Source organism: Lissotriton vulgaris, chromosome 5 (assembly GCF_964263255.1).
Source record: "Lissotriton vulgaris chromosome 5, aLisVul1.2, whole genome shotgun sequence".
Classification (NCBI taxonomy): domain Eukaryota; kingdom Metazoa; phylum Chordata; class Amphibia; order Caudata; family Salamandridae; genus Lissotriton; species Lissotriton vulgaris.
This window is the reverse complement of record NC_141693.1, coordinates 1847773768-1847798295: the sequence shown is the minus strand read 5'-3', so window position 1 is coordinate 1847798295 and position 24528 is coordinate 1847773768. Positions and strand designations below refer to the sequence as shown.

At 45.7% G+C, this 24528-nt stretch overlaps 1 protein-coding gene across 1 annotated transcript in view; it reads left to right on the top strand.

The window, feature by feature from the left end:
- The window catches only part of PIP4K2B (phosphatidylinositol-5-phosphate 4-kinase type 2 beta), a 645829-nt gene extending 622352 nt beyond the window's left edge, over nucleotides 1-23477 (top strand). The window contains exon 10 of the mRNA XM_086924326.1: nucleotides 18909-23477. Within this exon, the coding sequence (XP_086780452.1) occupies nucleotides 18909-18989 (81 nt within the window). The 3' untranslated portion in view covers nucleotides 18990-23477. The remainder of the gene's footprint in view (nucleotides 1-18908) is intronic.
- Nucleotides 23478-24528: the final 1051 nt, after the last annotated feature.

Here is a 24528-nt window from a genome sequence, read left to right as displayed (position 1 = left end):
TCCATCCTCAGATTGTTTTTTTCTGCCATTGGGTTCGGATGTGATTTCCAACTCGGAGTTCGGAATCGATAAAAAACTTTTCTAAAAGGCCTTCGGGGGCGTCGGTATTGTTATTCGATCGGTGCCAACAACTTTCTTTCGGTAGTTTTCTACTCAGAACGCCGAATCGGGCCGCATGGCTTTTCGACACCAAGGGACCGATCGTCGATGGAACGAAGTCCATTCAAAAGATGCCCCAACTGTAACTCAAAGTTTCCACACATAGATAAACACCCTTGTGTAACAAGTGTTTATCTCCGGAACACAATGAAGCCGACTGCTTAGCTTGTGCGCAGTTTCGATCAAAGAAGACACTTCGGATTGGAAGAGCAGCGAGGCAGACGATGCAGAAGCCAGCGCCTGAACTGGAGAACATCTTTGAAGATGACGAAGAGGTCGTCTAAGCTGAGGACTCAGACCAACAGTCGGAGCAGGGGTCGGAACATGACTCCAACTACTACATCAACGAAGAAAACGACATCGTTGAGGTAGGGGACGACGATCCAGGCATAGGAGCCGTCGAAGACGACTCCGGCGAGGACACGGGGCCAACCGTGAGTACGGAGCCCAGTACATTTACTGATACGCTTCCAGAGGCTCAGGTCGAGGCATCGCCGGCAGGCCTTAGCCAAGATCCTAACATCGATTCTATAGCCCCGCAATTCAGCCCCGCAATTCAGCCCGGCTAAGAATATCAGACAAGAGCCATCAGTGCAACTCCACCAAGAAGTCGAACCCTTGGTACAATGGCAGACTCAATGAAGATAGACGGGCTATGCGATTGGCGGAGCACACCTGGAGATCTGATCCCTCAGCACTGCACCTAAAAGCGCTGAAGAACAAGAGAAAGGCCTATTTTAGGAAAATCAAGCGTTCGAAATCTAACTTCTTCAGCCTCCAGCTGGACCAAGCAAAGAACCGTCCAAGAAAACTGTTCGAACTAGTCAAAACTCAAACTAAGATGCAGCCGCTTCAATCAAACAGCGCAATAAGCGATATTCCTCACTGTGAAGACTTTTCTGCATTCTTCAAGCTAAAGACGGACAACATAAGAAGTGATCTCCTCATTGATGTAAGCCGATACTCCAGACCCATCAACATGACCACCACTCACCCGAAAAACAACGCTTCATGGACGTCATTCGACACTTACACTGAAGAGACAATTCACAATCTGCTTGGCACCTTGAAGCCTGCTAATCACTTCTCAGGCCCCCTACCTGCTAATGCTGTGAAAGACTTCACACCCCTGCTCCTCCCACTCTGGACGAACATCATTAACAGCTCCCTTCAAGAAGGTCTCATCCCTGACTCCCTCAAAGAAGGGCAAGTCACACCCATACTCAAGAAACCTACAGCTGACCCGGCTGACATGAACAACTATCGCCCTATCACCAATATCCCCACCTTGGCAAAGTTACTGGAAAAATGTGTACAAATCCAATTGACAAAACACATCGATCAGTTTGACCTCCTCAACCCTCATCAATCAGGCTTCCGAGCGAAACACAGCACGGAAACGGCTATAATTGATGACGCCCTCCAAATCCTTGATTGCAACGATTCCTGCCTACTCATCCTTCTGGACCTCTCCTCAGCTTTTGATACTGTCAAACATGAGAACCTATTGGAGCTGTTAAATACCAGAATGGGTCTATCCGGGACTGTTCTCAAATGGTTCACTTCCTTCCTACATAACCGGTCTCAGAAGTGCAAGATCAACAACGTGCTGTCTTCATCGGTGCCTGTAACATTAGGCGTCCCACAAGGCTACTCCCTATCCCCCACTTTGTTCAACCTCGTCCTGGAACTACTCCCCACCTTGCTTCAAGCATCTAATGTACACTTCCATATGTACGCCGATGACACTCATCTTTACCTCAAGCTACAATCCCCGGAACACATCAAGCTTCTGAACGCCACACTCAAAAACACCCAATCATGGTTGGTCGATACTCACCTCAAACTGAATGCTCTGAAAACTGAGTTCCTTCTGATATCACCTCCCACGAAGATTGCCATCACCCAGACCTGGCTCAAGGAACTAACGGCATTCAATGTCCAACCCACCATCGTGGAATCTGCGAAATCCTTAGGCATTACACTGGACGTCAAGCTCAACATGCAGCAGCACATTAGCAAAGCTACTAAAGGAGCTAACTTGCAAATCAACACCTTGAGGAAACTTAAACTTTTCCTCCCTGCTAAGGACTTCCAAACTGCTGTACAGGCCCTAGTTATCCCCAGCATAGACTACGGAATTGTGGCTCTTAGCGGACTCCCCATTACAACAACCGCTCCCCTAAGAGCCTCTTTGAACGCTGCCGCGAGACTCATCACTGGTTCAAGGAAACATTTGCATATATACCCGGATTTAAAATCCCTGAACTGGCTGCCCTTTGAGGCCAGAATACAGCTGAAAATAGCCGTTATGACACATTCGGCCGTTCACCACAAGTCACCCAGCTACCTCACCCATAAGCTGACTATATCTGGAGGCTCGAGAACCAATAGAAGTACAAAAAATCTACTCCTGAAACCTCGTAGATTCCGGAAGGAAAAAACATGCAAACGCTCCTTCTCAGGAATGGTCCCTAGAATCTGGAACGCACTCCCTCCTGAAACCAGGCTTATCTCCTCTACGGCACTTTTTAAGAAAGAGGTAAAAGCCTTCCTTATGGCCAAGTTCACCTGAACTCTCCCGCTAATGGAACAGAGACTGCTGCACCGTTGCCGCTGGACTGTTTACCTGATTGATTATTGGTACTATCCTTGTATATGACTGATATCCTAGTATGCTACCGTTACTATATTGCTCCTAATAGTTGTTCCAATTACCCTCCTGCTGCCCCTACCCCCTTCCCTGCGAGCTTTAAGAAAGAGGTAAATGTCTAAGTACACCTGGTCACTATTGCTGCGGGACCCACGACTCGGTACTGTTTCGGTATCATTATTTACATGTCGTTTATTGGTTTTATATATGTACTGTTGCTACCCTTTACTGCTAGGCTCCCATATTGTACCCCATAGTGGATTTATCCACCCTCCAGTTGCCCCTACACCTATTTCTGTAAAGCGCTCTGATATCTGCAAAGATCTTGTTCGCGCTATATAAAACTTTGAATAAATAAATAAATAAACATTACCATTCCTTGGTAATATCGAAACCGAAAGTGAAGGAAGCAAAACAGAAACCGAAACTGATAGACTTTACAGTCTTCGGACCGAAAGGTGCGGATCCATCGGCGCCGACCAAACACAAAATGGCCGTCGACTCGGCTGGGTCGCATATGAGGGTTGTCGAGCCGAGAGCCAGTACACCCAGAGACATGCCTAAGCTAAAGGCCGTCGAACCGACAAGATCAACATCGACGCCAGGCAACACAAACAAAGGACTCCCGCAAAAGATGGTTGTCGAACTGAAACAGAAAGTCAACAAGCCAAAGATGGTGCAAACCAAAACACTCGAGCCGAAGGCGAGGATCGAAGCGAAGGGGTCCGTCGAGCCGAGGCACCAAATCATCGCTCCGAAGCAGCAGGCTTCGAAGACGACAAAAGGCCAAAAAATGGTTATCGAACAAAAGGAAACGGTCGGATCGATAACAATTACGGCACCGCAGACGTTCATCCAGCTGAAGAAGACTGGATGCACAAAAGTCCCTTGGACCGATAAAATTTGGACTTCCAACGCACATGAGGCAAAAAACGGTCGACCCGACTACGGGAATCGAATTGACACAAACAAGGAAGGCGATAACGGGGAGAAGAGCTCAAGCACATAAAGAGCAAGAGCCCTCGACAGAAGAACAATCAAAACTGTACGTTGACCCCGATACTGGTAGAGTTACCCTACTAAAAAGGAAAATCAGACCAGACACTTACGCTGAGACCTATAAAATACCACTAAAGAAGAAAAGAGACTCTACATCTCCTACTCTCTTTGAGCCTATAAGACCACATGTGCAAGATACTTATACATATTCTCCCACACGCACAGATGAGGATGTGGAATATGAGGATAATGAAATTTATTATTATCCTGTGGACAGTGACCAGGACAACCAAACTCAACCATGGTCTGATCCTGTAGATCCTGTAGACTCTCAGCCCATTCAGGACAATACTGCATACCCTGTTAAAACTTTGCCTACAGGGGACACAGCTGCTTTCAATGCATTGCTAGAAAGAGCAGCATACAACCCCCACGTGGAAATGCATGCAGACCCCATTGAGGAAGACTTCCTCTTTGATACTTTCAACACTTCTGAAAGATCAGTCAAAACATTACCAATGTTAAAAGGGGGGTGCTTAAACACGCAGGGGACATATTTAAGGACATATTTAAGGAAACAACCAGGGCACGAGTCATTAACCCCCGAATTGAGAAGAAATATAGGCCAGCACCAGTGGACCCTACCTACATTAAGGGACAGCTACCTTTAGACTCTTTGGTAGTATCCAATGCACCCAAACGTGCAAATTCCCAGACTACTGCTGCTCAAGCAGCTAACATATGGAGAATTTCAAACACACAAGCCCTGTTAGCCAGGTATGACAGGGCCCACTACGACACACTAGAGCAAATTCTCCAGCATCTACCTGACCTTTATAAGGAACAGGCAGAATACCTAATACAAGAGGGAAAGGTCATATCTGATTTGATTTATCTATTTGTAGAGCGCGCGAATGCCCGAGGGCGTCTTGGCGCTGAGATGTACCACTGTCTCTTGAAGATGTTGATTAGAGCTGTGCAGAGAAAAGCCAGGTTTTTAACTTCCTTTAACGCCTCCATCAAGTGTGCGCTAGATGCGGCAGACACAGCAGCCAGGGCTATCAATACCAGTGTCATGCTTAGACGACATGCGTGGCTCCGCATATCTGGGTTTAAAAATGAGGTTCAGAGCACTTTACTAAATCAACCGGTGAACCCTGATTATTTGTTTGGCCCTAATGTGGACACCATATTAGACAAAATGAAGAAGGATACCGAGACAGCCAAGTCTATGGGAGCCTTGCAGTCACAACAATACAGAGGTGGCTCCTTTTGTCGCTCCGGCAACAGAGGAGCTGCAAGAGCAGGCTCAACACAGCAAACCTCATACAACAAGGTGAACACGCAAAACACCTATAACAAAAACAGTAGAGGTGGATACTGTGGCAATAACAGCAAGGGTAGCGGACGAGGGAATAACACCACCAGATCCTCTACCAATACCAAACATTGATTTTTTGTCACTACCCCCAGACCATGTAACACAGGTCGGGGGAAGATTACAGCAGTTCCTGCACGTCTGGGAAAACATAACCACAGACAAGTGGGTGAGGCAAATTATCCAGCACGGCTATTGCCTAGAATTAACCTCCACACCACCCAACATTCCTCCAAGACACCGTCCTATGTCCGCAGAACACCTACACTTATTGCAGCAGGAGATCATCAGCATGCTACAAAAAGGGGCAATAGAACTAGTACCCTTAGAACACCAGGGTACAGGGGTGTACTCGCTGTACTTCCTAATCCCCAAAAAGGACGGGTCTCTCAGGCCAATTTTGGACCTCAGGCCCCTTAACCAATACATTTTATCTGAGCATTTCCACATGCTCACTCTACAGCAGGTGTTACCACTGTTGCGTCAAGGAGACTTCCTCGCTAACACTAGACCTCAAAGACGCATATTTCCATATAACAGTACACCCAGCACACAGGAAATATCTCAGGTGTTCGAGGCATGTGGGCTGCTGAATTCATATGTTGTCATAGATCGCCGCCTAGTGTTGGGTCCGGATGATTGCACATTGTTGGCCTGGAAGAGTCTTCGAAGTATCACAAGATAGGTGGCTCCTCCCCTGTACTACAGTGTGCATGGGCATCGACTCCATCCCCAGATTGTTTTTTCCGCCATTGGGTTCGGATGTCTTTGGTTCCCTCTTGTCGGAATCGATAGAAAAACTTTCCTTGAGACCAAAAGGTCTTTAGTCTTACGTCGGTATTGTCTTGCGTTCGGCTTAACAACTTCTAGTTCGGCTCCGAGCCGAGTTCTGTACTTCCGCGTGTTTTCGGCGCGGAAGGCCTTGTCGACGCTCCAGACTCATCGACCATCATGGAACGAAGTCCATTCAAAAGATGTCCGGTCTGTAACTCGAAGTACCCACGCATCGACGTCCACCCGGTGTGCAACAAGTGTCTGTCGCCGGACCACGATGAGGCCAAGTGTATGGCCTGTTCGCGATTCAGGTCCAAGAAGACACTCAAGCTCCGACGAGCTGCGCGCCTGGAGGCCCAGCAATCTGCTCCGGCGCCTACGGACATTTTCGATGCTGGGGAGGTTGAGGAAGAATATATCCAGGACGTTTCAGAATCAAACCCCGCGTCGGACGTCGAAGAAGAGTACGACGCTGATGCCGAGGTTTTCGAAAGCGAAGAAGTCGTCTAGGAGGTAGGAGACGACGACGGGGCCCTCGGGGCCATGGAGGATAGCTCGGACGAAGAGCTCCCTCAGACTGACTCTGGGGCCGTGCCTAGCTATAAGGCCCAGGTCGAGGGATCGCCTTCGGGCCTTACCCAAGACCTCGATATGGGTTCCGCTGCCCCGCCTTCGGGCCCGGCCACGGACATTGTTACCGAGCCACTCCCGGTCAAAACGAAACCGAAAGTGAAATCTACGGTCTCGACGCCAGATACTGCGCAGGTGCAAGTATCGAAACCGAAAGTGCGCATCGCATCAGTCGGATCGAAGACTTCTGAGGCCTCGGCGCCGAAGATGGCTGTCGAGCCGAAAGGCCAAGTCAAGGGCGCCGAGCCAAAGGCTACCGCGCTGAAGACTAAGGTGAAGGTGTTCAACACCGGCGCGTCGGCGCCGAAGGCGGTCGACGCTGGCAGGGGCCGGGTCGACCTGAAGAAGGCTGTCGACGACGCAAAGAAGTCTCTTGGCGACCCGAAAAAGCGACCCGATGACCCGAAGGTCCTCTCTGCCTCGCTTCCACAAGACAAGGCCAAGGGTGCTGCGCCACGTGAGTCGACTCCGAAAGTGACCTCGAAGGACTCAACTCCAAAACCTGCCTCAAAGGACTCCGTTGAATCAGCACGTCCATCTGCCGCGTTCACAAAAAAGGTCGCGGAGTCCCTGCAGCGCATCAGGGACGGCGCTGCGGCGGTCGAGCCGAAGGACCCTCCGCCTACCAAGCCTGTGGAGAAGCCGGTTAAGGCGTCCACGCCGATCCTCTTTACCTTGCCGCCTAAGACGGCGCCAAAGGCTTTCGCTCCTGGGCCGGGGGCCAGTGTGCCCGATAAGGTCTCTTCGGCGCCGAAGGCATCGTTGGTGGTCCACGGCCCGCGGCCTCGACAACCTTCGGAGGAGGAGCGTCAAGAACACTTCATCGACGCCGAAACGGGCAGGCTTTCCCTTCTGAAGAGGAAAATCACCCCAGAACCCCAGCTGGAGTCCTACAAAATCCCCCTCAAGAAGAAAAGGGACTCTGCTTCTTCTCCTGCCTTGGTGGAACCCCTTTCGCCACAAGCTCATGAGGTCTTGCCCACTTACTCTGATGTGGACGCTGGTCAGGGCGATGAGGAGGATGAATATAGTTATCCGGTCTACACAGACCCAGAGGATACAAATGAGCCCGGGTCAGCTGGTGGTGACCCTGGGGATCCTCATTCAGGACAAGACCCTCAACTCCTCTCTGCTAAGACTTCGCCTACTGAAGACTGCTGCTTTCAATGCCCTCATTGAAAGGGCCGCTGCCAATCACAATGTCCAGCTGCATGCTGACCCTGTGGATGTGGATTTCCTCTTTGACACCTTTTCTGTATCTGAAAAGACTGTGAAAACTCTGCCTATGCTGAAAGGTGTTTTGAAGCATGCTGCTGAGGTCTTCAAGGAACCTACCAGGGCGAGGGTGATAAACCCTAGGATTGACAAAAAATACAAAGCGGCGCCTACTGATCCAACCTACATTAAAGGACAGTTGCCTCTGGACTCCCTTGTCGTCTCAAATGCCCGGAAGAGGGCCAATTCTCAGACTACGGGTGATGCTCCTCCCCCCGACAAAGAATCCAAGGTCTTTGAGGCTTCGGGGAAGAGGGTAGCAGCACAGGCAGCCAACATATGGCGCATCTCAAACACGCAGGCGCTTCTGGCGCGTTATGACAGGGCGCACTACGATACACTAGAGACCCTTTTACAACACCTGCCTGATCAATACAAAGAAGGGGCTGAGATGCTAATCCAAGAGGGGAAGCTAATCTCCAACGCTTCCATTAAGTGCGCTCTGGATGCAGCCGACACCGCTGCACGAGCTATTAACACCAGTGTTATGCTTAGGAGACATGCCTGGCTGAGAATCTCTAGTTTTAAGCCAGACATCCAAACCACCATCTTGAACCAAACGGTCAACCCAGATCACCTGTTTGGCCCAGAGGTTGACACCACCCTAGAGAAGATGAAGAAGGACACTGACACTGCTAAATCCATGGGTGCCTTGCAGTCCCAGCAGTTTCGGGGTGGGTCCTTTCGTCGCTCCAATACTAGGGGCACCACAAGGGGTCAGCTTTCACAGTCTGCGCAATTCTACAAGGGCAACACCAAGACTACTTATGCCAGCAAGAGTCGAGGTGGATATCGCGGCAACAGCGCCAAAGGCAGAGGATGTGGCAACAACAGCTCCAGGTCCTCTACCGCCAGCAAACAGTGACGCCTTGTCACTGCCCCCCGACCACACAACACCGGTCGGGGGGAGACTCCAGCAGTTCCTGCCCGTCTGGAAGTCCATCACCACGGACAGGTGGGTCACAAAGCTTATCCAATTAGGTTATTGTCTTGAGTTAACATCCACTCCACCCAACATACCCCCAAGGCACCGTCCTATGTCGGACGAGCACTTGCACTTATTGCAGCAGGAGGTCAACGTCATGCTGCAAAAAGGCGCGATAGTGCTCGTGCCTATGCAGGAAAGAGGCACAGGGGTTTACTCCCTGTACTTCCTGATTCCAAAGAAGGCGGGTCCCTCCGGCCCATCCTAGACCTCAGCCCCCTCAACTTCTACATCCTGTCGGAGCACTTCCATATGCTGACCCTGCAGCAAGTGCTCCCGCTGCTCCGGCAGGGGAACTTTCTCGCAACTTTAGACCTAAAGGATGCGTACTTTCACATTCCACTGCACCCTTCACACAGGAAATACCTCAGGTTCACCATCCAAAACCAGCACTACCAATTCAAGGTTTTGCCTTTCGGTGTCACCACGGCACCCAGGGTGTTCACAAAGTGCCTGGCGACTGTGGCGGCACATCTAAGGAGACAAAACATCCACGTCTACCCCTATCTGGACGACTGGCTCATCCAGGCAAAGTCAGCCCAGCAGTGTGCCGCCCACGTGTCCCACACCATTCACCTCCTGCACGATCTGGGATTCTCACTGAATTGCCCAAAATCCCACCTCCAGCCCGCCCACATACGGCAGTATCTGGGTGCGACCATAAACACTCTGGCGGCCACAGCACAGCCGAATTCAGTGAGAGTCAGCAGCATTCAATCGCTGATCCAAAAATTCAGACCTCAACACTCGCTTCCAGCAAGAGTGTTCATGCAGTTGATAGGCATGATGGCCTCCTGCATCTCCATAGTCCCGCACGCGAGACTACATATGCGTCCGCTTCAGGAGTGCTTAGCACGTCAGTGGACTCAGGCTCATGGGCAGTTGAAAGACCTAGTGTTGGTGAGCGGTCGGGCATACAACTCTCTGCATTGGTGGAATCCACGAAACCTTTGCAAGGGCCGACCGTTCCAAGAGCCTGTGCCATCATCCTGACGACGGACGCTTCTCTCCAGGGATGGGGAGCGCACGTACTCCAATACACTGTGCAGGGACTATGGACGCAACAGCAAAGAAAGATGCACATCAATGTTCTGGAACTGATGGCAATCTTCATGGCACTAAAAGCCTTCAAAGTACATCTGTGCAACAAGGTCATGTTGATCCGGACGGACAACATGACGGCAATGTACTACATTCAAAAGCAGGGAGCTCAGAGCATGTGGCTCAGAGCATGTGGAAGTGGGCCATTCAGAGGAACATCTTCCTCATGGCAGAGCACCTCCCGGGCAAGGACAATCAAATGGCGGACCTGCTCAGCAGACACAGCCACCAAATGCACGAGTGGGAGATACATCCATCAGTTCTCCAACCGTACTTCCGAGGGTGGGGTCATCCAGAGATCGACCTCTTCGCCACAAGGGAGAACGCAAAATGCCAAAGCTTCGCCGCCAGGTTCCCACACCCACAGTCGCAGGGCAATGCGATATGGATGAACTGGTCAGGCAAATTTGCATACGCTTTTCCCCCAGCACCTCTGATACCGCTGGTGGCACGCAAGCTCAGGCAGCACTCGATAACTCTCATCCTGGTTGCTCCAACGTGGGCTCGCCAACCATGGTACACCACGTTTCTAGAACTGTCCGTGGTACCGCATCAGAGGCTACATCTCACGCCCAGCCTTCTGACGCAGAGCCATGGCGACATTCAGCACCCAGATCCGCAACAGCTCAACCTGGCGATCTGGCTCCTGAAATCCTAGAATTTGGCTGCCTGCGCTTACCTGCCGACTGTATGGACATCATTCGGGAGGCAAGGAAGCCCACCACTAGAGCATGCTATGCGGCAAAATGGAAGTGGTTTGTCATTTATTGTGCAGACCACAACATTAACCCGCTGGATGCTTCTATTCAGAACATCATCTGTTACCTTTTCCATCTATACAAGTGTAATCTGGCCTATGCTTCCATTCGCATTCATCTGTCTGCAATGGCCGCTTATCTCCAAAATAGGCAGCACCTCTCCCTCTTCAGGGTGCCTGCCATCAAAGCTTTTCTGGAAGGACTCAAACGAGTCATTCCGCCACGGACTCCACCAGCTCCTGAGTGGAACCTCAATGTGGGCCTTACCAGGCTAATGGGTCCTCCCTTTGAACCACTGCATTCCTGCGAGATTCAGTTCTTGACATGGAAAGTGGCTTTCCTCATAGCAATTACATCGCTAGGGAGAGTTAGTGAATTACAAGCCCTAACTATCCAAGAGCCATTTATTCAAATTCATTCTAACAGGGTAGTGCTTCGCACTAACCCTAAATTTCTTCCCAAGGTTGTGTCTCAATTTCATATCAACCAGACTATTGAATTACCTGTTTTCTTTCAAAATCCCGAGTCATTGGCGGAGCGGATGCTCCATACCCTTGACGTAAAAAGGGCCCTGATGTATTACATCGATAGGACCAAGGATTTTAGGAAAACTAAGCAACTCTGTCGCCTATGTAGAGCAGCCACATTGTCTACCACACACACATTTACTAAGCATTACTGTGTTGATGTGCACTCCAAACAGCAGGCAGCTGTAGGGCAAGCTGTTCTCAAAACACTTTTCCAAACTGCTGTAGCTGGCACGGGCGGCCGCCGCTAATGGTGGGACTGCTATGTATTCTATGCACAGATATGAATTCAGCAGCCCACATGCCTCAAACCGAATATGCTACTTACCAGTATGCATCTGTTCTTGGCATGTAGGGCTGCTGACATTCATATCGCCCGCCCTCCTCCCCGGCGCCTGTAGTAGCTGCAGTATTCACATATGCTCATAGCATGGTCATCATTCACTGAGTTTCACTCCATCATGGCCACAATGGCTAAAAACAATCTGGGGATGGAGTCGATGCCCATGCGCACTGTAGTCCAGGGGAGGAGCCACCTATCTCGTGATACTTCGAAGACTCTTCCAGGACAACAATGTGCAATCATCCGGACCCAACACTAGGCGACGATCTATGCACAGATATGAATGTCAGCAGCCCTAATGGCAAGAACAGATGCATACTGGTAAGTAGCCTATTCGTTACAATACAAAATCAGCACTTCCAAATCAAAGTCCTTCCTTTTGGGGTGACAACAGCCCCAAGAGTTTTCACCAACTGCCTGGCGACAGGAGCTGCACATCTAAGAAGACAGCATATTCATGTCTATCCGTATCTGGACGACTGGCTGATACAAGCATAGTCAGCCCAGCAATGTGCCAGCCACATGTCACACACTATTCACCTCCTGCACAGTTTAGGTTTCTCGCTGAACTATCCAAAGTCCCATCTTCAGCCGGCCCACGTACAACAATACCTGGGAGCGACTATAGACACTCTGGCAGGGAAAGCACAACCAAATTCTGTCAGAATAAACAGCATTCAGACGTTAATCCAAGGGTTCAGGCCCCAACACTCGCTCCCAGCCCGAGTGTTTATGCAACTGATAGGCATTATGGCCTCATGCATTTTTATAGTCCCTCGCAAGACTACACATGCGTCCGCTGCAGGAGTGCCTAGCACGTCAGTGGAACCAGGCTCAAGGACAATTAAACGACCTAGTGTTGGTGACCAGTCGTGCATACAACTCTCTGCATTGGTGGAATCCACAAAACCTTTGCAAGGGACGACTGTTCCAAGAGCCTGTACCACAAATAGTCTTAACGACGGACGCATCCCTGATAGGGTGGGGAGCCCATGTCCTGTTCAGAACAGGCAACACCTTTCTCTATTCAGAGTGCCTGCAATTAAAGCATTCATGGAGGGGCTCCAACGAGTGATCCCCCCCCCCCCCCCCAAGACACCCACCTTCACCTGTCTGGAACCTAAACGTGGTTTTACCCAGACTAATGGGACCACCTTTTGAACCTTTACACTTGTGTGAAATACAATTTTTAACATGGAAGGTGGCTTCTCTGGTAGCGATTACTTCGCTTAAAAGAGTTAGCGAGCTGCAAGCCCTAACTATTCAAGAACCATTCTTCCAAATTCACGCAAATAGGGTCGTGCTTAGGACAAACCCTAAATTCATGCCAAAAGTGGTATCCCACTTCCACATCGATCAAACAATAGAACTTCCAGTGTTCTTCCAAAATCCACAGTCAGTTCCTAAAAGGGCTCCACACACACTAGATGTTAAGAGGGCTCTCCTATATTACATAGACAGAACAAAAGATTTCAGGAAGACAAAACAGTTGTTTGTTGCTTTTCACCACAACACAAAGGAAACACAATTTCGAAATCTGGCCTAGCCAGATGGATAGTTAAGTGCATTCAAATATGTTCTCTTACGGCAAAACGCACTATATCAGTTCCCCCAAGAGTGCATTGTACACGCAAAATGGGGGCATCCATGGCTTTCGTAGGAAACATTCCTCTAGAAGAAATATGTAAAGCAGCCAGATGGACAACCATACATACTTTCACAAAACACTATTATGTTGATGTGCATTCCAAACAGCAAGCTGCTGTAGGACAGGCTGTTCTAAAGACTCTGTTTCAGACTGCTGCAGCTGGCACAGGTAGCCACCGCTAAGGGAGAGACTGCTATACATTCTATGCACAGATATGAATTCAGCAGCCCACATGCCTCGAACGGAATATGCTACTTACCAGTATGCATCTGTTCTTGGCATGTAGGGCTGCTGACATTCATATCAAAGCACTCTCTGGGGCAAGTCCAAACGATTTTATTACGGACTCACGGTAACCAGGCGCGTTTCGGCAGTCGCCTTTCTCGATGGTGATGCGGCGTGCACGAAACGGCCCTCTTTTATGTCTATTACTTTACTTGACATGGAGAACGGCATTACAACCGAAATTGGCAGACATATTGGAATGTGCAAATTCATTGCCACAATGCTCCTCAAAACGGACAACATATACAAATTTATATTATCCTTGTTACCAATGTAACACCCAAATCCGTTGTCTATTACCCAGACCACAAATAGTCCCATAGTTAAAGACAAGATCGTCAAGCGAGCCTTCGAGAACTACAATCCCCAAGACACTCACAAGACCACAGAACAAAGCCTTACGTTTGTGCATCGAGCCCTCTGATGGGCCATCGCTCCTAGTACTTTTTCCGCTTTTTCATATCTTGCCCTGTATGGGCTAATTATGGCAAATCCTAAGTACACATATCCACAATAATAGGCCTTCCCCACATAAAACCAAAAACCATTCTACCCATTTCATTCAAATTATACAAAATCCCCCCCACAGAAAGACTAAACAGTTTGTGCTATCCTCATAATTTCAAAAATTGCAAAAATGCAAAAATTCAGCAATCTCGGATTCGAAGAAATAAATAAGATTTCATAGAAATTCATGATTTTGGCAAACACAGCATTATATTTGACAGTAAACCCTCATAATTTTGTAGAGAGACCTCCGTCCCTCTGCCACATGCAGTTATTCTCCTAAATGTACAGCTAATTCCTCATGCGAATCTAGACCCCCCCGGGGGTTTTGTCTGTAAGTCGATGATATATCTTGATTCTAGTCGTCTCAGACTGATCACCCTACCACCACCTCGTGGGTTCAACGGTACATGGTCTAAAATGAAAAATCTTAGCTGTGTTCTGTCCCCTTTATGTTCTACCTTGAAATGGCGAGCAACCGGGTATGTTATGTCACCATTCATGATCGCTCTCGAGTGTTCTAGCACCCGTACCTTTGTCTGGTGAATCGTACTCCCAATGTATTTGAGCCCGCAGGAGCAGACAAGACAATAAACTGCAAACGGGGTACTACAAGTTAGAAACTTGTTGATACTTTTCTGCTTCTTAACCCCCGGTACTTGATATGCTAAGACCTTTCTACTTCCCATACAGGCCTTGCATTTGCCACAGGGATAGAATCCCTTCAGATCCCTGTGTAATGCTCTCGGTGCTGCCTTCTTTAAAAAGCTGCTAGTTAAAGAGTCTCTAAAAGACCTAGATTTTCGAAATGTCAGCAATGGTTGATTGGGTATATCTGTCCCAATCACTGGAATCATCTTGAGAAGGTTCCAATGCCTCCTAAAAATGTTCCTGAGTTTGTCCGAATCTTGCGAGAAGGTCGTCATCATACGAAAACCACTGTCCTTATTGACCTTCTTAACCTTATCGTCCAGGAGATCCCTCCTGGCAATAAGGTTAGCTCTCTAGAGAGCTCCTTCTAAAACCTGTCCACCATAACCTCTGGCTTTGAATCTCTCTATACACACTCCTGCAAACTTCTGGAAATCCTCCTCCCAGCTATTGTTCCTCCGGATTCGTAATAGTTCCCCATAAGGGATACTATTAATTAATTTAGGAGGATGTCCACTGCGGGCATGTAAGATTGAATTACCCGCAGTGGGTTTCCTATATAGTCTGGTACATGTTTTCTTTTCTACAATCCTCACTTCCAAATCTAGGAAGTTTACCACTTCATCGCTGATTTCCGCACACAATTATAAATTCAAATCGTTGTTATTGAGAACCTGCACATATTCTCTAGCTGTTTCTGAGGTTCCCCTCCAGACTAGAAAAAGATCATCAATATATCTGTACCATGCCACCACCCTTTGGGTCCAGATCACATTGCCCCTCGACCAGGCCACCTGCTCCTTCCACCAGCCTATGAACAAGTTTGCATAGCTGGGGGCGAAGCAGGTGCCCATGGCCGTCCTGGAAATTTGTTTAAAATATTGGTCCTGGTACAGAAAAATGTTGTTATCCAAACAGAACTCCAAGAGTTCCATTATCATAGTGCTATGTTCTGTGAATTTCATTGCGCGTTTTTTAAGGAAAAATTGAACTGCCTCCAGACCATGTTTATGTGCAATAATGGTGTATATGCTGGTGATGTCCATCACTACCATTTGGTCACCCAATTTTTGGTAGCTGTTTCAAGAAGTTCTTGGTATCTTTGATATAGAACTTTAAGCCCACTACAACATTTGCTAGGAAGTGGTCTATATAGATAGAAATATGCTCAAGAAGACACCCCTGCGAGGAGACAATAGGTCTCCCTGGTGGAGATAAGGCATTTTTATGCACTTTGGGTAGGTGATAAAAGCAAGGGGTGTTCGGGTTAAGACGTCTTAAAAACAGATATTCCTCCGTCTCAATTTTCCCTTTCTCATACCATTTCTTCAACAGCTGATGACAATCCCCCACACTTTTGTTGTACACGTCCTTACCCACTTTCTTATAAAATGCAACGTTACTCAATTGGCGCAAGGTCTCTTTATTGTAAGCATCGAAAGTCTGCAACACCCCATTGCTGCCCTTATCTGATGGTTTGCAGACAATTGATGTGTCCTTCTTCAATTCTTCCACCGCCATAAACTGCTCGTTCGTAAGGTTGCATTTCTCCTTTCCGAACATTAGTTCGTAAGTTCACAAGTTCTTGAATAACCTTATCCGTGAAAGTGTCAATTACATCACTCGGCATCTGGGGCAAAAACGTAGATGATGGTCTAAATGATGTTACTGCATTGACCTGTTCAATTCCAAGGAACCCTGCCGGGTCCTCCTCCATTGGACCCACAGTTTCGGATCTCAAATCTTCCTAGACCTGAATAGCAGGTGCATCTTGTCCAAGGAGAATATCTGTCTCACTTTGGTCTTCGCCTCCCCCTCTGTTGTGAAGTTTCAACTTCCTAGCGAATTTAAAAAGATCAATATGCGTTTGCGTATATTCCAATTTTCATTGAGGACAGAACGTCAAACCCAGCTTTAACACTTCTTCCTCTACTGGTGTGAGAGATCGTGGAGTCAGATTAACAATGGTCAGGTTATCAGATGTCATCGGATTCAACGCCTTCTGTTGAATTTCTTTTTGCTTCTCGTAACCATTGGTGACCCGTGTCCTTTTGCGCCATTGTCCCCCCTCTCCTTGTCTGCCTCCGTTTCCTGCTTCCGGGGGCTTGCCCCTTGTGTTCCGCTGCCATGACTGTCGAATGATTTGAAATTCATCCTCAAAAAGAACAGAGGGGTAGGCGAAGACAAAAGTGAGACAGATATTCTCCTAAATATATGTGTCTGCAAACGTATTTATAGATGGACTGTGTATATAGACCTATTTCAAGTTGTCTACTTATTATGTGTGATGTTACTCTTCCTGGTTGATACTCTATTACTACTCCTTTTGAATCTAGTCATGTTTTAACTTTGACAATGTACTAAAATTCACACTTGTTGGTTGTTAAATATGGTGTATCTGGGAGTGTATCAGTATAAGTCTCCCACCATCCGCAACCAACTCTTACCTGGCATACTGCTTTTCTACTCTGATTCAAGCATATGAATCTATGAAAGATACCCCAATACTGGATAAGAAAACAAGTTACTTACCTGTAACTTCAGTTATCCAGTATTGGAATCTTTCATAGATTCACATGCACCCACCCTCCTCCCCGGAGAGTCAGTTCTCGATTTTTGGGATACTCATTTCCCACTTGTGCTAACAAAAATCTGAGGAGAACTGGCTCTGCAGAGAGTGCTCTAGAGGGTGCTGTAAGCTGATTGGTTGGGACAAAGTCTTTGGTCCTTTTGGCATAATGAGGTAGATAGGCCTTTCACTTAGGCCTACCACTGTAATTTACCTTTGGCACTGCTTTTTTATATACCGTGGGACTCCCGCCTCGGCGACGGGGAATGATTCAGGCATGTGAATCTATGAAAGATACCAATACTGGATAACTGAAGTTACAGCTAAGTAACTTGTTTTCTTACTTGGCCTTTAAGTATCTGTTCTTGGAATGTAGTGCTGTAAAATCACTTGCGCTCACCCTCCTCCCCGGACACCTGTGTCGGTTACAGTTCCTTTACCCTTTCATATGAATAGACTTCTCTTTAATTACACTTACTTTGCCCTCCATTCTCACCCGCCTCTCGGGAAACAGTCTAACAATGGAGTCAATGCCCATGCGCATTATCACCAGGAGTAGGAGTTCCTCTACCTCGTTACTCCAAAGACGACTTCGACATATCCGGACCCAGCACTAGATGACTGGATTATGCAAAGCATGCAAATCTAAATGCCAAGAACAGATGTGTTCTGAGTAAGTAACATAATCCTTTTTCTTCTTAAAGTTCCCCAGATTTGCAGATTTCACAGAACTGGTATTAAGCATTGCATTCTTAGTGTTCTTTATTAGTATTCCTTTAGGTTAGACAATTCTTATTTAATTCTTTTGATTAGTTATTAATCAGTCTATTTTTAAAACAGTTGTATTCTTAAGTGTGGGTTTGTCATATGTAGTGTAAACTAGCTTAAAAAACACTTACGTGTACAATGAGTTACCTGATTACTTAACACTCCCCTAAACAGTAGAAAATCATTTACAACGTAAAGCTTCTGGGGCAATTTGGAAAGGTTTGTCACAATGTAAATCGGTTAGAAGACTACGGCTCGTTTTACTCTTGCTCTCAGATCATACTCAAGTCGACATCACGGAGAGTCTGCATGAGGGAATAGATCTTTATTGACCACGGTGGTAACTTTGGGCCAAGTGTACCTCATTGACGTCCTCGAAATTGAACAAAAATTGGCAGGTGCAGGTATCGTTGTCAAATTGAGAATAAAGGGTAGGTGGAGAGACTGCCTATCTTGAGAAGCATAGCATCTACAGAACACAAGAACCAAACTGAATTGCTTGAGTTGGATTCTCCTACAGCACTCAACTTAATGTTCACGAAGCAGACGCACCCCAGAGAAAACCCACCACTAGAGAACCGCTTCCAGAGAACACATTCTAATTCTTGCTTTCTGCTTGACATAGTGCAATGGTGAAAGCATGTTGTCAGCATGTGCTTAAGATCTGTTCCATGTAAGTCATCAATTAGGTTGTCAATGTAAAAATTGTTGCCAGTATTTTCCCTTTTCAGAACATGATGGGACTCCCTGGAGAGAATGAAGCGTTAGAGGCAACCATTGGAAGTAATTTTGCTGTATTCCTCGTGACATTCTGTTCTTTCTCCTAGAGTGTTGATGTGCATGTTCTTTAAAGCTGTCAGGATGTAGTTCGCTTACAGTATTTTCTTTTGTATTACAGGCAGGTGCAGAGATTTCCACCGTGAATCCAGAGCAGTACTCAAAACGTTTCATCGAGTTCATGTCCAACATCATCACATAGTCACCTTCCATTGTCCTTGGCAAAAGAACCCCAGAGACTTCTTCCAAACCCCCAGTGCAATCTGTGATGCAAAGAAAAGAGACTGTTGATGTGCGTGTGTCTGTGTGCGTGCGTGCGTACGTGTGTGTGTGCTTGTTAGGTGCAGGGGTTTAGAGAGGTGTCTGCAGTGTTTAAGTTGCAACAGTCTCTCTGTACAAGCACCCCCTGTATTTTTTTAAGTTGTGTGATGCTGGTTCCGACTGCCCCTGCTGAGCAGGCTGTTTTCTCTGCTTACGGAACAATCACTGCCTGCATTGAAGAACAGTTTTCTTTCTTGAATCTCATTTCTTCTAACGCTGCTCTTTCTGATACAGGTAGTATTCACTTTTCAAACCTGAGAATGGAATGAATGGTGTGAACAAAAGTCAAGAGAATGCAGATCTTAGAAATAGCCGGAGGTCTGGGCACCGGCTCGTGTTACAGGAGATAGAATGCAATGACAGACCTAACAGGTGTGCTTGCCTTCCCCTCCCTATGTGTCAGATTCACTTTTAGAGGAAGCTAATTACTGATCCTAATATGGCTGATAGACTGCACTTTTTCTCCTTTCTCGGAATGCCAGTTCCACGTTTGGCCGTGGATAGGCCAGTTCCAGCTGTTACAAATGGCGAAGAAACCTCTCATTAGAAACGTATCCACCTTGCCATCCCATATTTCTTCTGTTCCCCTATTTCCAGATGCGGTTCTGCAGAGTGAATTTTCCAGACTCCAAAATAGGAACCATTTTCCGAAAGCCTAGTGTGGGCTATGATCCAAGGAGAAACATTACCTCTGTAGGTTTTATGTTTTCATGGATATTAGAAAGAATTAACTGGAAGCAAAGAGCTCAGCCAGCCATGCAAGGAAAATGCTTTTTACGTCTATTTGTGCTCTTTTTCTCCAGAATGGCCATTTTCCAAATCTCTTCCTCTTATTAGAAATACAGTAGATACTACTCAGCCATGTCTTATGTGGTTAATTTGACACCCCCCTGCACTCCAGAAGTGTGCCATCTCCTGCTTGCCTGGTTCCAGCTCGTTTTATCGCAACCCTTCTGCCTTGAATCTTTGAACCCATCTGCTTAGTTTTCCTGGCATAAGCATTCCTTGGCCTCTTGGAATGCTGTCTTTGGTTGTGGGGACCTCGTTATGATAATACAGTGGCTTGACATGGAGTATAGAGTTGAACGTGGCAGGTGTGGGCCCCCCTAAATGTGCACTCGGCTTATAATAGTGTTTTGTAAATATTGTTCGCACAGGTAGGCGCTCTACATGAAGTTGGTCTGTGTGTAGTTAGGGATTGGGTTACTAAAGCTGCTGCTTATATGTGATTGCCATTTGTATTGACTTGTGTTTGTGAAGTGAGCCACAACATAGCGTATCGCTTGATCCTTTCAGGTTTGTTTGTCTGGGCCAAGCGAGAAAGAGTAGTTTGATTGCCAGAATGTGAAAAAGTGCAGCTTATCCTACCTGTGACTGTAGGAAAGCTATGGTGCACATCCGCTCAGCTCCAGGAAATTACTGCACAAAGCTTATCAACAGTCAACTTTTTTCTGAAATAGTTGCAAGTAACTCATTTGTTCTTCAAATCTAAAGCTTGTTAAAAAAGAAAACAGGAAGTCTTACATTAATCAGACTTAGGACTACTATCACCAAATATTTAAACCCATAATTGACATAAAATTATTTTTTTATGTCTCAATTTCTATCAAAAACCAGAAGAAAAAAATTAATTGTGATTCACCGCTCTTATTATTTTCCTCTCATATAATTAGCCTTACTCCGCCATTTATTTATATCAAAACACCTTTAAATGTCTGCCATATTTATTTAATAAACTGTACCCTTTCCTTCTACAGCTTCTGGCACCCAGGAGTTAATATTTTGTGCTGGCGGTCTACAGAGGGCAGATTTCTGACCAGAAACTGTACAGTGTTTTGTGAAGATCTGTACTGTGAATTTGGCCTGAACAGTGAAGGAGGGTCCAGAAAGTTAAAATGCTCATTCAGAAACATGATACAGATCTGGTACAAAGGCCCTTCTTTTGATTCAACTTCAGGTCCATGAAAGGGGTTAGTAAAGCTGCTGTTAGATGAGATGTGCCTGTTAAGGGTAAATGTGAATGATCTAGACCTGAGAGAATAGGACTGACAGACCTCCGTTCATTCCCAATTCATTCTACTGTAACCCAGTACGAGGAAGATCCACTGCATAAGAGCATATGTGAGGAACATTTATTTTAGAGCTCTCGTGATATTGCTTATTTAAAGCCAAAGCACATTATTTCGTAGATCTATCTACTCATTTGTATCCCTTTTAGAGAATTTATAAATTCTGTGTATTGCAAGGAAAATCTTTTAAATCTCCTGAAAATCATAGCTGGTCCTTTTGAAGGACTTCCAATCCCTGGGCACATCCTATGTTCAGCCGATAAGAAGTGCTTTGTGATGCGTTTAATGTAGTCCGTGCTATTACCATGGCTCCATCCCAAGATAGTATATTTTATGGGGAACTGGCAGATGGGGGTCAGGAGTGGTCCTTGGCTTGCCTACTTCCACATCTTGGTGATCGCTTCTGGCAAGTCCTGAGTCTTGCTCCTGGAGAGACAGTCCATATTCACAGCCTGGATCTGATTGTTTTATGCTTTTTATGCCTTCAAAATACCACTCTGCTCCCATGGCACTGGAATGCTTGAACTTAACCCACTTTATGACTCATCCTAGCTGGTGTGATCGTGCATCAGGTTGAGTAGCTGCTGCAGATGAGTGTGTAATCCGACTTTCTGAATATCTTTAATTCATCAAAGATTGCTAGATTAAGTACCATGGAGTTATATATTGACTATTGTTTAACCATTATTATGCTCCAAGAGAGAATTACATTTTTTATTTGCACTCTATATTTAGACATTAATACCATTGCAATGGCTCATCTTCCATTCTAATATTGGGAGGGATGCATGACGTGTAGCTGCGGTGATGCCAGATAATGCAGAATGCACCAAGAATTTGCTCAGGATGACACTGAACATAACATTCTTGATTCTCAGCATTATAAATTCCACAAGGAAGAGTTTAAAAAATATTTATTTATATAATAAAGAAACCATGGCAGTTCAGGTCAGCTAAATGCTCAAGGCAATTGGGACTTTTTATGGATCAAGTTGAATTGTTCACCTCTTCTTTTGCTGCGCTCCGAAGTCACAGTAGTTTTTGGTCGTAGAGGTACTGGTTGCCTGATCTGGCTATGCATTAATGCCACTGATGGTTCAACACCTGCATCATGCTTATTGAAATGACGGCTGTTGCTGATTTGTTTGTAATTTCCTAGGTGCTTCTGTTCTCCCTGATAAAGCTTTTTACTCTGGGCCAATGCGCAAAGTCAACCATGTGCGTGTGATCAGTAAGGCCCCTGCTCACCCAAACCTTTCATAATTTTTTTAAGACAATAGATCAGCCAAACTTAGTGTGGACATTTAGTAATATGCAAAAATCATATGATCGAGATCCCTGGTCTAACTTGAGGGGCAGTAAGGATACTGTATTGTTCAAATTTCACTCCTTAAACTAACGTGCTTTCACCTGTGACATAAAGTTGGCAGAACCTTAAACGTGCGCCGTTTTATTATTTTGTAAACTTGCAGTTAGTTTTCACAGCAGGATTCTGGGCTCTGTCTGTGCATAGAGAAGGATTACAATTTCTAAAGTAAAAATGTTGCTTTCTTTCTAAGGAAATTTCAGAAGAAAAAGAAATTGGTTAGAAACTCGATTGTCTGTATGTCTTCACTAGTATTATTTATGCCCCAGAAACTTGTTTTTTTAGCACTTCTCGTTTTGTTGTCGTGTTGCCATATTATTTGTAAAAAGATTAAAAATGAAATGCAATTTTATCATCTAAGGAGGAAAAATGTATTACCAGGTATAAACTTGTTTAACAAAGCATTTTATATATTGTTTACATTTCTGACAGGTAGCATGTTTAAATGCTCATTTTGCTTAGACAGTATTTTTTTTTATTACAGTTAAATAACTGAAAGAAAAAATGAAAACTTGATTTGTTTTAAAAAGGGATCTGCATATTTTTGTTTTGTTAAAATCTTGTACTAGGTCATCTTATTCTTAAGTATTTAAGAAATATTAATCATGGTTTATACAGTTTGTGAACTTGACTTTTTTTAAATTAATGATTGTGTTGTTTTCGTCCTTGTTGGTCTGGATGTAGATGTATTTTCACCCCGGGAGAAACCCCTAAGACCTTTTACAGTACCGAGCGTTTGCAATAAAACAGGCGTCTGGTGGACAAGAAGTGACTCTGCTCTGTGGCGTGTAGAGGTGTGTGAGAGCGTGGCTCTTCAACCCAGGGTTTAGGAATGCACCGAAAACAAAAGCTTACTTAACTTTTCTGTTCCCAACATGTAGGCCCTTTGACAGACAATGACTTAACATACTTTCAAAATAAAACTGTGACGCAATCAAACGTGTGGTATTAATTTCTCTACCATCCTGCTCCCATTCTTTTCTATCTGGTTGAATAATTCTGTTATGTGTATCAAAACTGAAATGAAAAGATCGGAAACCCATGACATGCAATCTTATTTTTAAAAAAACCTGCTTTTTACTTAGATAATTGCCAGCTTCTTTTAGCTGTGTACAACAAAGAATTGAGCAACCTGAAAATATTCATAACATGTAACCCTCAGAAGGGTCAAGAAAAACTGCTGTTATTCCTTTTGTAAGGCAGAACAAGTTCTGCAAGAATTGTAAATGAATAAAGATGAACTCGGCATTTCTGTTGGAGAGTTGACCTAGCCAGTTTTCTCATAGACTTACTCCCTTCTTTCTGACAAGACTTAGACTTCTTTGATAGCATGGTTTTGTTCCCCATTTAGAGTTGGTCATTGCTAAACATCTGAGAACAATAGCAGCCACAACATAGAGACTGTGTAACAGGCTTTTAAAGGCAGGCACGCAACAGTCTTCAGATACGTCTCTTACTTCAACTTCCACAAATCTGGACTCCTGCAAGAAACAAGGATTAGGGTTTCAGAATACTCTTTTGCGAATCATGAAGCATGGATCCCCGCAGAAGGTCAGGTATCAATTATTTCACTACAGATATTTCTAATTCTGCATGAACTCTTCAAATAGTCTGTTCACAAAGGTTCTTAACGTGAGTGCTGATTGCCCCTCTTAAACTTCAGGAGGTACAGGAATTCCAACTAGTTTCTAGAAAGTCTTTGGTTATTAACTGGACGATTGTTATCTAATTATGTGATAAAGATGTCAGTTCATATGAGCACTCAGTTTAATAATTGTTTCTCTGAATCAAACAGTGGTACATTTTTCGTGTGGCTTTCTTGTGATGATTTCAGAAACTCTTGATTGGGATGGACTCTTGCAACCATGCAGCCCCCTTAGTTCAATTGTTGAGTATTTTTCTACTCTCCAGCTCAAATCTGAGTTAAGTCCGTGCCTTATTCCAAGAGGATAGGAATTCCCGGTTGTTAGTCACATAAGTAATGA